Source organism: Spermophilus citellus, assembly GCF_964194105.1.
Source record: "Spermophilus citellus genome assembly, chromosome: 5".
Classification (NCBI taxonomy): Eukaryota; Metazoa; Chordata; class Mammalia; order Rodentia; family Sciuridae; genus Spermophilus; species Spermophilus citellus.
Genome location: NC_138186.1, coordinates 59,936,067 through 59,949,997, shown reverse-complemented (window position 1 = coordinate 59,949,997; position 13,931 = coordinate 59,936,067). Strand labels below are relative to the sequence as shown.

General features: G+C 45.0%; 1 protein-coding gene and 1 long non-coding RNA gene across 2 annotated transcripts in view; one reads left to right on the top strand and one right to left on the bottom strand.

Annotated features, from left to right (window-relative positions):
• The window catches only part of LOC308649065, a 31,580-nt gene that overhangs the window by 9,214 nt on the left and 8,435 nt on the right, over positions 1–13,931 (top strand). The gene's annotated exons all lie outside the window — the stretch shown is intronic.
• MYMX (myomixer, myoblast fusion factor) lies at positions 661–2,027 on the bottom strand. Its single transcript, XM_081296405.1, has 2 exons — positions 1,694–2,027; positions 661–1,298 (listed from the first exon to the last, which is right to left on the bottom strand). Exon 2 carries the CDS (start codon positions 1,283–1,285, stop codon positions 1,031–1,033), a length of 255 nt encoding a protein of 84 aa, XP_081152531.1. The 5' UTR covers positions 1,286–1,298; positions 1,694–2,027; the 3' UTR covers positions 661–1,030.

Sequence of the window (13,931 nt, the reverse complement as noted above, 5' to 3'; positions counted from 1 at the left end):
TCTGGACAAGGGATTGAATGGGGATCCCGAGAGGAACCTGTATTCATCACTATCCCCCCTCTCAACCAGAGCCCAAGACTCAGGGAAATGGGATTATTGCATGGAAACCATAAACAAATCATCCGGAGGCTGGGATGCAAATGTGCCTGACAACTCTTACACACACATCCCCAGTTGCCTCCTTTGGGGGAAGGGAGAATAAGGAGTTGATTTTTTTTTCAGGCTTCCCCCTCCCCATTTTTTTCTAGGTCCTTGAAGTCCTACATTTTTACACTGTCCCGCCTTCCAGTGGCTAACCGCAGGGTCGCTTAGCAAACAAGTCTCCCCCTTCTCATCATCTTTAGCTGAGATGACTCCAAACTGACTCAAACGGTTTTTCCTCCCTCTGTGAGCTAGCAGCCAATCTTCCTCTAAAATAGACCCAGACCATAACTAGGGGAAGTGTGACCTTCTGGGCAAAGTTAGACACTATAAACAACTTCAAGGTTTTGAAGACTGAGGTGGACAATGAAACAAACAGCCAAAGGAAGCCTCCCAGTGATCCTCTCCTCCAGGCCCCTCCCCACCTGCCACCCACTGAGGTGTAGGTGACAAAACTTTCAAAGAAGCATCCCAAGAATTCAACAAATATTTATTAAGCACTTGCTTTGTGATGGGCTTTAGGAACAGTGCTGCCTCCAAAGGCAACCAAAATCATATTTTAAGGTAGGTAGGTCCCAAGTCTGGAAGACCAACAGTCTGGATTCAAATATCACCTCTTAGATAAATTGTCCCCATTTACCAGGAGGTGAGGTCTCCTCTCCCCTGAGGTCAGCGATTGTTAGCAGAGGTCTTTGAGAAGAATTGCAGGAGGAGGAAGGGGCAGTGATCAATTGTCTGTGAGACATGTCTGCTGGGAGGGGGAGGCCTTCAGGTCAGATCCCCACTGGACTGCCCAGTGCAGGCTGCTTTAGTGCTGTTGCCAGAACTACTCCTACTCCAGGAGAAAGCGATGCGAAAAAGCTATGGCTGCTGCCCAGGACGTGTAGCCTCACTTCTGGGGGCCTAACCTCTCCCTTCTCTCCCGGCGGTCCACTCTGGAGGTCTCCCCAGCATCTGGCGGGTGTCGCTGGCTGAGGATGAACAACAAACAGCCTAGAAGAGCCTCTCGAACATCCTGGGAGCTCAGGCGACGGGCCAACCGACGCAGCAAGGGCAGGAGGTGCTGGCGGGCCAGGCGGGCAGCAGGAAGCAGCAGACGGGACAGCAGCCCTCGAAGCAGCAGTGGGAGCAGTGGGGCAGGCATGGCGAGCTCGGCGCTCTTGTGCTTCCTGCTCCTACCTCACCTGCCAAAAGCATGGGTGAACAGGAGTGCCCCCTCTCTTCAGTTTACACCTTCCTGCTTCCCAGTTGTGGGTTGCTTTTCCCTTTCTCTTAGCAAGGTAGCTGGTAGAGGGGGTTTCACCACAGCACAGATGGGGAGAGAAAAACTGGAGCTAGAACTCACAGCCAGCCCTTCCCTGTCTCCAGGGGCTCTACTGTTCCTGGGACCCCTTCCATCCCCCTGATATTCCCCAACCTTTCTTCCTCAATCCAGCAGTTCTTCCCCAGGCAATTCTAATTTTTCTTTTGGGGAGTTCTTGATCCACCCAGACCTGCAATCCTTAACACCCTGGCCCCCTACACTCACCGATCAGATCAGTTCAGCTCTCACCAGTCAGGACTGCTGCTCAGAATCAGTCTCTGGCTGGATCTTCCTGCAGTGGAGACAGCCTAGCTGGATGCAACACTGGGTAACCCCACCCAGCTCAGCCCCAGCCACCCAGCTCAGCTTGCCTAGGTGGGGGAAACAATGGAGAGACAGCTGTGTTCTGGCACCTGGTACATGGAGGGGAGCAGGCAGCTGGGCTGATCCCCTTTTCCAGTTTGGAAGGAAAAGGAAGGAGGGAGCATGTGCAGGAATTCCCCTTGCTGGGTACAAGCCTCAGAGTTGGAATTCAAACAACACTTGCTAATTGTGTGGCCTTAAGCACACTGACTCTTCTGGGCTCCAGTCCCCTTATCTGCTACCTCAATGGCTGGGAGGAACTGAGAGGAGGAACTGAACAGGACAATGTAGGACACCCACATGCCCAAACCTCAGATACAGTAAAACAGCCCCCCGGACACATTTATTAACACCAGATCTGTTCCAGTGGACAAGACAGGGAAACCAGGACCTGGTGGGAGCAGGCCCTCTCCTTGGGGCAGAGGAGTGAAGACAGTCCATTTCATAGCTGGGCACACTTGGATACAGTCGGGTGACATTTGTACTCAAAGATGGAGGAGGGACCTAATTCAGGTCCCTTTTCTCCACCTACTTTTCCCTCCTTGTTATTAAAGGAGAATCCATAAGGTAGCCAGGTGTATCTTATTGGGTTTATAGACAGGCTTTTTGTTTGTTTTTGTTTTTAAATACTTCATTCTCCTATTTTGAAAATTGTTATAATTCCTGCCTTTCTGGATTCAGATGAGATAATGGCCTTGACGTATTATAAAAACTTCAAGGTCTTGAGACTATGATCACGTATCAGCACCCCACCAGCAGCTGCTGTTAGCATCATTGTCATCTCCATCACCATCCAAGACCTTGAAGAAAGAAAACTTACAAGGTCAGAAAGGACTGTCTACTTCTATGTGGAAGAAGCAGGGGTGAGAAGCAAGAAAGTGCACATTCATAGGCAGAGTCTTCTTATAGTTGCTTCCAGAGGAAGTTTCATGGTCATGTATTTATCCTAGGGCTGTGGGTAGGACACATCGAATACACGTGTATGCCAATACAGAGATCATGATCTCACTCAATTCTCACGACCACGGTGCAGCAAAGCAACAATTATAACCAATGGATAACCATTGAGGAACTAAGGTTCAGGGTAGTTAAGTACCTTATCCAAAGTCAGACATTGGGTAAATAGCCTCATTTCCCTCTAGAACTGCCCTTTTCCCAAATTGTGTCTTTCCAATTGCTTTGGCCAAAATCTTCGAAATTATCCTGAACTCCTCTTTTCCTATCACAGTTCTCCATTCATATGAGCAAATTCTGATGACTCCACTTTGAAAATATTCAGAATCTGTAGCTGGAGGTGTAGCTCAGAGGTGGAATGCTTACCTATCATGCTTGAGATCCTGGGTTTGATCCTCCAGTCTTTCAAACTTATTAATTAAAAAAAAAAAAAAAAAAAAAACCTAATGAGCCAGGTGCAGTGGTACAAGCCTGTAATCCCAGTGGCTTGGGAGACTGACACAGGAGGATAGGGAGTTCAAAGCCAGCCTCAGCAAAAAAGCTAAGCAGCTCAGTGAGACCCTGTCTCTAAATAAAATACAAAATAGCACTGGGGATGTGGCTCAGTGGCTGAGAGCCCTGAGTTCAATTCCCAGTACCATAACAAAATAAAACTAATGAAGACCATAGGAAGCACAGGAAATTATCTTGATAAAACAGATTTTTCCCCCCTTAGGCAGATTATTTAAGAGATACCTTCACAATCTTTTATCAAGAACCAAACAGTCAGGGCTCCAAAGACAAAATAATGATAAGGAGATGGAAACATTAACTATCCTGATTGAATCTGCACACATTGTACATATGTGGGTAATCATCACACTGTACCTCATAAGCATGTACAATTAACAATAATAAAAATAAAGAAAAAAGTGAAAGAGCACACCACTGCTTCCAGGAAAACTTGTCATTTCCTTACTCCACACATACTGGAGATTGAACCAAGGGACGCTCTATCCACCCAGCCCTTTTTATTTTTTTATTCTGAGGCACAGTCTAAGTTGCTGAGACTGGCCATAAACTTGGATTCCTCCTACCTCAGCCTCCCAAGCAGCTAGGTTTATGAGCATGCACCATTACGTCTGGCTTGTTTCTTAGTTTTAACTCAGCTTTATGATTGTAAATATTTAGTTAAGATAAAAAAACTTGGGAGCTAGAGGTGCAGCTTTGCTGTAGGACATTTGCCTAGCTTAATCCTCAGCACCAAAAAAAGACAAGAAGTTATTTGACTAGTAAACCTAGTAGAATAAAAGTTGTGTCTCTGCATTGTATTAATGCTGACAACTCGGGAGGCATATCCATTTTTACAAAACCAACAATACTTGTTTGCCATAAATTATCCAAGGCAGGTGAATTTAAAAAGAGCATCGAGGGCTGGGGATGTGGCTCAAGTGGTGGCGCGCTCGCCTGGCATGCGTGCGGCCCGGGTTCGATCTTCAGCACCACATACAAACAAAGATGTTGTGTCCGCCGAGAACTAAAAAATAATAAATATTAAAAAATTCTCTCTCTCTCTCTCTCTCTCTCTCTCTCTCTCTCTCTCTCCTCTTTCACTCTCTCTTTAAAAAAAAAAAAAAAAAGAGCATCGAGCCAGCCTCTGTGACGGTGATGTACACTTATAACTCTAGCTACTTGGGAGGATGAGGTGGAAGGATCACCTGAGCCCAGGAGTTAGAGACTGACCAGACTTAGCAACATGTTGACTCCATGTCTAAAAAAGAAACAAAAGCCAGGCTTGGTGGTGCATGCCTGTAATACCAGTGGCTCCAGAGGCTAAGGCAGGAGGATTGCAAGTTCAAAGCAGCCTCAGCAATTTAGCGAGGTCCTAAGCAACTTAGCGAGACTCTGTCTCTAAATAAGATATAAAAAAGAGCAGGGATGTGGTTCAGTGGTTTAGCACCCCTGGGTTCAATTTCTGGTACCCCCCACCCCCCAAAAAAAGCATTGGGAGATTGTTTGTATTTCTAAGAGAATATTTAATTTATATATGTGCTTATATTTAAGCAATTTAAATAGAGTTATTTTACAATTAATTTTGGCAACATATAAGAAAAACTTTGTACCTGGCAAATGGAACAAGTTAAGATTACCTACCCAGATAACTAAAGCTTTTAACTATTTGTGGAAAATATTTAAAATTTTGCATTTGACCAATTTCTAAATCATCTTCTCTCCATTCCACTCTACCTCTTTCTCTCTTTTTCAATCAAGGGACCAATAAAGACTCAATGAGACTTTTATTACTTAAGACTGATAAGTTTTTTATGGCTTAATCACAGATTTGTAAGTTATCTCAAAGAGGGCACAAAAATACAGCCCTTCCAAGATCCAGAGCCACTCCCAAAGACAGTCCCCTGAGAGTTGGCAACAGGCCATAGGACACTAGCTGAGGATAGATAAAACCAATCCCCATTTTTGTAAGCCATGTTTTGACAAAAAAAAATAATAATAATAAGATAAAACGTTATCTTTCCCATGGAAGGGTAAAGATCAAATGGGTATACTAGGGGCTAGGGATGTGGCTCAAGTGGTAGCGCGCTCGCCTGGCATGCGTGCGGCCCAGGTTCGATCCTCAGCACCACATACCAACAAAGATGTTGTGTCCGCCGAGAACTAAAAAATAAAATATTAAAAATTCTCTCTCTCTCTCTCTCTGTCTCTCTGTCTCTCTGTCTCTCTCTCTCTCTCTCTCCCCCCCTCACTCTCAAAAAAAAAAAAAAAAAGAAAAAGAAAAAAAAAATGGGTATACTAAGTCCAAGAGTCACAATTCAAACTACTTCTCATAAATATCTTTGTCCTGCCCCGGCCCCAACTGTCTTCACATCCCCCTAAAGTCTGCTTGTCATAAGGGATGATTCTAAGATAAAACAGAAATTTTCTATCTCAAAGATACAGAAGAAGAAGGGCTGGGGATATAGCTCAGTTGGTAGAGTGCTTGCCTAGCAAGCACAAGGTCCTGGGTTCAATCCCTGGCCCTAAAAAAAAAAAAAAAAAAAAAAAAAAAAAAAAAAAAAAAAAAAAAAAAAAGAAGAGGAAATTTGGGGGCACATTTGCCTATTATCAGACATCATTTTGGGGGGAATCCCTGAGTCTCTTAAAGTTCAAGTGACTAAAGGCTGGAATGGGTATAGGAAGGGGTTCACAGAGCCTGTTCACAGGTGTCTACCAATGAGTAGCAAAGTGTTGTGGATTTATTAAAAAGCAGAAGAGACTTAAAGAGTCCTGGAAGCAGGAGTTTTAAGGGACAGCACAGTGTGCCTTGCTGCTCAACCTTTAGTTGCTTCTGCCAATTTAACTGAGACGTGTCTTAGGCCTGGGGATGATGCCACTGGGCAAGCACTCTAATCCTTTAGGAAAACAGTTTGGAAGTTTAAAACAGGCAGCTGGTGATTTAAGCAGCTTTCTTGGTGGAGCTGAGGAAATTGGAGCTCAGCTCATTCCATTCAAATGGAAATTTTCCCATCTGAAAAGATGGCACCAGGTTTTGAGGAGGAGAGTGAGCCAAAAAATTTTCTGGCCATCCAGGGATAGGGAGTCAAGGGTAAAGATAAGAGAATGGTGAAGAGGGATTTATGGTGGATTTGGATTTCAACTTTTGTTCTAACTTTGATTTCTGTGGGGGTTTTTTTTGTTTTGTTTTTTAAATCTTGTTAAGGGAATCTGTAAGGCTCGCCTTTGCATTATTTTGTGTCTTCTGTTGATTTGATCGTCTCATGGTACCAGTAAGCCAGTTGCTTAGCATGAGAATTTCAATTTTTGTGTGTGTGTGTGTGGTGCTGGGGATTGAACCCAGGGCCTTGTACATGTGAGGCAAGCACTTTACCAACTGAGCTATATCCCCAGCCTCCAATATTTTTTTTCCAAATGTGACCCATTTATTTATTCAAGGAACAATACAAACCAGTAAACCTTTTCATGCAAAGACCTGGAGATAACTTTCTAGGCTTACAATAAATCTTTACTATGGAGGTAATTGGTGCTCCTGAAGTTGAAGCCCTCATGATATGAAAAAATTCACTCCCAGAGACAGACTAAGAAAAAAAAAAAAAGATTTTCATGGCCATCAATTAAGAATTAAGAATAATATTTGTTGGCTGGGGATGTGGCTCAAGCGATAGCGCGCTCGCCTGGCATGCGCGTGGCCCGGGTTCGATTCTCAGCACCACATACCAACAAAGATGTTGTGTCCGCTGAAAACTAAGGAATAAATATTAAAAAAAAAATTTAAAAAAAAAAGAATAATATTTGTGAAATGGCATCCCCAGTCTTCAACAGAGTGTCCAGTCACAAACCTGCTAATCTGTGACACTGGGCAAGAGCTACTTGGATGAGTCTTTTTTAGCAGTAACTAAGCAATGAAGTTTGAGATGATATTTGCCACTTAGGGACTGGGGGGACCTCTTATTACGATAAACTCTCCTGAGAGCTGGTATGGTCAGATAAAGAGAAGGCTACTTGTCACTTTATGATCAGTCTCCCAACTTATTAGACTAACTGCCTGAAGTGAGTTAATATTGGTACCCCCAACCAGTGAAATCCAGAGAGAGCATCCTCAATGGTTACAAAGCCAAATTCTCAGGATATAAAACAAAAAGAGAATCTTAATCTATGATGTCATTCTTCTTATGATAAAGGGTGCAAAAGATGGAGACAAAAGAAAATACTGGTCTTCTTTAGAGGGAAAGAATCAGAAAACAATAGTATATATATAAACAACAAAAAAAAAAAAAAAAAAAAAACCCACCCAGGACAGGACATGGTGGCACATGCCTGTAATACCAGGGGTTTGTAAGGCTAAGGCAAAAGGATCAAGAGTTCAAAGCCAGCCTCAGCAACTAAGCAACTTGGTGAGACCTTGTCTCTAAATAAAATACAAAAAAGGGCTGGGGATGAGGCTCAATAATTAAGAGCCCATGGGTTTAAAACCAGCAACAAAAAATAAACAAACAAACAAGCACAAAGGGCTGGGGGTGTGGTTTAGTGGTAGAGTGCTTGCCTACCATGCTGGAAGCCCTGGGTTGTATCGCCAGCACCACACACACACACACACACACCCCAAAGCCTCTATACAAGGACTAGTTATAACACAAATGTTTTCTAAATTTAGAAAGGAGAAAAGACAAGGAGACTCTTAGCACTCTCACTTTGCAGACAAAGATGGAGGAACCTTATGTGGTAAGAATCTTGTCTTCAGCTGGCTTTCTGTCAGGGGTCCCAGCATTCTGCTTCTGCTTCAGTTCTGGAGTGGCCAGGTCCATCAGTAAGGTCTCTTTGTGGTCACCAAAATGTAGAGGAGGATAACCACTACTTCCTTCTGTACTTCTAGTTTCTTTGGTCGGTCTGCAAATTAAATTGACATAAGGCTTATTGTCATAGGAGACAAAATATTGTAATCATGTATGTCTGCTTAGAGTCCCATAAAAATATCAGACTCTGGGGCTGGGGCTGGGGCTGGGGATCAGTGGTAGCACACTTGCCTGGCATGTGTGAGGCACTGGCTTCGATTCTCAGCACCACATATAAATACATAAATAAAATAAAGGTCTAACAACAACTAAAAAAAAAATATTAAGAGGCCTGGGGATATAGCTCAGTTGGTAGAGTGCTTGCCTCTGCATGCACAAGGCCCTGGGTTCAATCTCCACCTCCAAAAAATAAAAAATAATAAGATCCTATGAAGCAATCAGATGATGGAGACTTCTATACCATCCAGAGCTTCAGAAGAACCAAGGCTTGGAACTTCTGGGGTGTGATGGAGATAAATTATGGGTGGGTGGGTGGGCTGGAGTTGTAGCTCAGTGGTAGAGAGCTTGCCTAGCATGTGTGAAGCACTGGATTCATTCCGCAGCACCACATAAAAATAAATAAAGACATTGGGTCCAGATACAACTAAAAATAAAAAATAAAAATAAATTATGGGAGGAGAAGAGGAGGTAATGGGTGATGAATAGAGGTTTCCTTGTTGTGTCCATAGAATCCTCTAGGGGCAAGGGTAGAAGTTGTCAAGAGCAGCTCTCTCCCTGGTCCACACCCCTTTACTGATATAAATAGATATAAATTTTCTTTATACAAGGGCCAGGTTTCAAAGACAGTCTTGTAGTCTGCAGTTTTTTGAAATAATCAATATGCCAAAGAGTCATATACACAGGGTGGTCTCTTACAGTCATATTTTGGGGGTGTATACTGAGCCCCAACAACAGGGGCTACCATTGTTTCTGCCTTCAAGGCTTTTTTTCTTTTTCTTTTGGTTCCTGGGGATTGAACTCAGGAGTGCTTAACCACTGAGCCTCATCCCCAGCCCTTTTTTGGCATTTTATTCAGAGACTGTTCTCACTGAGTTGCTTAGCACCTCACTAAATTGCTGATTCTGATGATCCTCTTACCTCAGACTCCTGAGCCGCTGGGATTACAGGGGTGCACCACAGAGCCTCTTTATCCAGGTACAGGGCTCCTTCTCTCATCCCCTTCAAGTCTTTGCCTAAGTGTTACCCAACCATCCTATTTAAATATACACTCCACCCCCTCCTTCTGTCCCCATCTCCCCTCATCTTTCTCCGTCTCCACAGCAAATCACTGTCTGTCATGTTAGATGCTTAGCTTTCTTATCTTGTTCATTATCTGCCTCCCGCACCAGAATGTGAGTTCCAGTATAGTAGATTCTTGTCTGCTGCTGGATCTCCATTGCTTGGCAGTTAACATTTATTGTAAGAATAAAGAAATGAAATTCTGCTTGAGGATCCAACACTGGACCTGTTTGCCCCAGAGCCTGTGCCCCTAGGGCTCCATCAATCCAAACACCTTCCCAGGATGTGTGGGAGCCTTGTGTTACACAAATAGCTAGAGAGAGCCCTTGGGGAACAGGAAGAACACACAGAGCAAAGAGGAAGAAAGGCAGGCCTAATGGTTCCCTCCGAGGAACCCAGGAGGCCCCATCAAACACTGGCTCAGATCTGTGATTACTGTGACTTTGGCTAAGTTCCACTAGCTTCCCAGCCTCAGTTTTTCTCTTATTTTCTATTTTATTTAGAGACAGGGTCTCACTGAATTGCTTAGTGCCTCCCTTTTGCTGAGGCTGGCTTTGAACTCAGTGCTCCTCCTGCCTCAGCCTCCTGATTACAGGCGTGCGCCACATCTCCTGGTCCAGGCTCAGTTTTCATGACTGGGATCTCTGGATCCTGGGCCTGAGCCAACTATCCTGCCCTATGACACTGCCTCTTGTAACTAATGAGGGATTCCAGGGGCCTGAGCAGGCAAATCAGGTAAAGGAAATAGGCTATTGTCTCTGGTAACAAGGAGGAACTGCAGCAGGGATTAGTAGAGGGGTGGGGGCAGTGGCTGGGTTCAAGGAATGGGTCTAGGTTTAGCTTCTCTCCGCCTCCCCCAGCCCCCTCCTGTGTCCATCTCCTTCCCATTCTTACCTGGATTAACCCCACCCGAATCCTCTTGGCCTGCCCCAAACAGTTCTCCTAAGACAGAGAACCAAGGGCTGTACTGAGAATTTCCTGGAAAGATAACCATCCTGGCTGTCTTCAAAGCTGCCAGGGAGCAGTTTCTTCTAGTTCCTGGTTCAGCCTTGTGCAATGGGCCTGAACTTCCCTAACCTCTGTCTTCCATGTTCTGCTGGGGGTGGGTAGACAACCTTGAGGAAATTGACCAGACCTTCTGTTTCCTCAAGGTCAATTAAAAATAAAAACGGGAGCTGGGCACAGTGACACACGCCTGCAACCCCAGCAACTTGGGAGGCTGAAGCAGGAAGATCACGAGTTCGAGGCCAGTCTGGGAAATGCAGCAAGACCTTGTCTTAAACTAAAATAGAAAGGACTTGGAATACAGCTCAGAGATAGGGCACTCCTGGGTTCCATTCCCAGTGAAAAACCAGCCTCTGCCTCAGAGCAAAGCCTGTTCAAGGAAGGGACGTCACCTTTGTTCTTGGAAAGATCCACAGATCACTCCTAGGCACATTCCCACCCTGCTAAGTTGTTTATCTACAAATAACAGGAGAGATCTGCTGCACTCGGTGTCCCTGACTCAGTCAGGCTAGGTGGGGATCCATAGTAACCCCCTAGCAGCCACCAATCAGCATGAGACAGGGAAATACCTGGGATGCCAGATGACCCTCCCAGTAGTTTATGGTGTTGGGAAACCATGTAGTTCAGCACGAACACCCCCTCTTGGCTTAAACCAATCAGTTCAAATGAATCCCCCTCTTGTAGTACCAATCACCCCTACCCAACTTGTTCCCGCCAGTGAATGTGCTAATCATGTTTTAGAGTTGTTATATGATTTTCCCGCAGTGTGTGATGATTTGCTAAGAGATGCTATGATGTATGTGAAGTCCCTGCCTTCTCCAAAGAATGTATAAAACTGCTGCAAACCCGGGGCCTCTCAGCGTCACCAGTTGCTGTGTGTGCACACGGAGGACCGAGCTAGCTCGCAATAAACACCTCTTTGCTGCTTACATCAATCTTGGGTCTCTGGTGGTCTTTTGGGGGTCCCGAATTCGAACATAACACCAGTACCAAAAAAATAAAAAATAAAAAAAAGTGTCTGGGTTTCAACCTGTGAAGTTGAGGTCTTAGAGCTAGACACACTAAGTGACCCTGAAATCCACTTCCCTGGTCCATTCTTCAGGTCCTCAGGGCCATTCAGAAGCATTCTGGAGACTCCTACCACCCTTATATGCAAGCATCAGTTACATGGGCCATTCATATTGACAATAAGCATTGAGTACCTACTGCATGCCAGGCCTGTGGAGGTACTGTGGCAGTGACAAAAAAGCCTAATGCCCCAAGAGTCAGCAAGGTGACAGCTCACGGGTAAAAGTGGGGATGGGGTGATAGACCTAATGGCTTCTTGCTGGAACCAGGAGCACTGGGGTTTCTGCTCATCTCACTCCTGTCTGCGTGCCCCTACCCAGGGGTTCCAGAGCACTCTATAACATGCCTCTGCCAAGACCAGCTTATATATATATATGAGTACCAACCTGCAAAGCTGGTTGCATGTGTTTCTGTGTTGGTCCCTTAGCCCTGGATTCACGTGCTGGCTCTGGGACCCTCTCTAGGGCTTCCCCGAATGCCTGATAGGCTGTACATTGCACAGCTAGAGATAGGTGTGGCTTTCTGGAACTGTCTATATGGTGGTCCTCCTCCCTAAAGTAGGAATTATAATACCTACCTTCCATGAGATTAAGAAGTGGGAAGAACACAAGACTCAGAGTTTGGTCTCTAGAAGGTATCCAGGAAACATGAATTTCCATCCATCTTTCCAGTTGTGACCTCCCAGTACACCCCTATGTCTGAGGCCAGATGAATGAGCTGCTTCAGGAGCAGCCACATGGACCAGAGGTTGGGGCTCAGTTAATGTTTGAAGGGTTGATAGAGACCTGTGAGACCTTGGCTCGGGTTCAACACTGGCCTGGAGCTTCTCTGGAACTCAGCCCTGACCTGGAGTCCTTCTTGTCTGTGGGAGGTTGAGGATGGTGCTGAACCCCAAATAAGGAGCTCTGCAAGGAGCCAGGGAGGTCTCATTTCTCCCAGGGAGGCCTCATCAGGCCCCGGAGAGCCAAGAGAGCTGTTGCTAAGCAGTAGATGTGGAAAGCTTTGTGCAGGAAACTGAGCTGCCTGGTATAGGCAGTGTGGGCAGACACAAGGGCAGAATACTCACTCAGGAACTGGTAGCTTGTCCCTGTGGCTTAGCACAATACCTTTGTGCTTCAGACAATCTGAAACCATCTACCCAAGTGAGTCTATGGTAACCCTCTGAGGTCTGAGTGCAACAACTGAGAGATCAGACTTTCCTCCAATGATGCTCACCAGTTAATTCCAGGCAGCGACAGACTCACAAGCAGATGATCAGGCAGCAGGACCCAAACTAGACATGCTCATAAGACATGAGTAAAAGGAGTCAGGAAAGCGGATGTTGCCCGAAGGGTTTACTAGAGCTGGCAGATGGGGCCCTTCCTTATTCATAGGAACAGTTGCCCTGACCAGGGGAAGGGAGGTAGCCCTGGAGGGGAGCCTGTATAGAATGCAGCCCATTGTCCCCACTCAAACAGTTGTCACTCCCCTCCCCAGATGCAGCTGGCAGGACTCAAGGGTGAGGTGTGAACCCTACACCCTCTGGCAATGCCTCACAGGGGACAGTCAGCTGTTGGGGCAGGACAGCTGCTCCCAGGACAGTGGGAGAGAGGGTGGTGAGGGGTAGAGGAGGAGGTAAGGAAGGACACGCCTTGAAATTCCGTGTGGGGAAGGAGAGCAACAAAAACCACAGGCCCCAGGAGGAAAAAATCTAACAAAGATTGAGCAAGACGCTGGAGAAAGCAAACACATTTTTATAGAGGGACCAAAAGAGAAGACTTAAATACACGGGTGGATGTGCCAGGATGATGGTCATGAGAGATTCATGTGATAAATGAAGTAAAGATGTTTGTTTTTGGGCTGGGGCTGTAGCTCAGTGGCAGAGCGTTTGCCAAGCATGGCACTGGGTTTGATCCTCAGCACCACATAAAAATAAACAAATTATATAAAGACATTCTGTCCATCTACTACTATAAAATTTTTTTTAAATGTTTGTTTTCCCCCAAGTTATCTAGAATTCAATGTGATTCCAATCAAGGACCTAACAGTGTTTTGTTTTCTTTTCTTTCTGGATTTGGGTAAGGCGATCATAAAATTAATTAATTAATTAATTAATTAATTAATATTTTTAAATTGTCAATGGAGCTTTATTTTTTATTTATTGATATGTGGTGCTGAGAATCGAACCCAGAGCCTCACACATGCTAGGCAAGCGCTCTGCCACTGAGCCACATCCCCAGCCTTCATAAAATTTATATGGAAGAAGTCAAGGTCAAGAATAGTTAGGTTGGCTCAGTAGTAGAGTGCTTGTTTTGCATGTGTGAGGCACTAGGTTCAATTCTCAGCACCACATATAAATAAATGAATAAAATAAAGGTCCATCAAAAAAAAAAAAAGAATAGCCAGGTTGGGCTGGGGTTATGGCTTAGTGGTAGAGAGCTTGCATAGCACATGTGAGGCACTGGGTTCGATCCTCAGCACTAAATAAATATACAAACAAACAAATAACAAAGGTATTGTGTCTATCTACAACTTAAAAAAAATAGCCAGGTCAA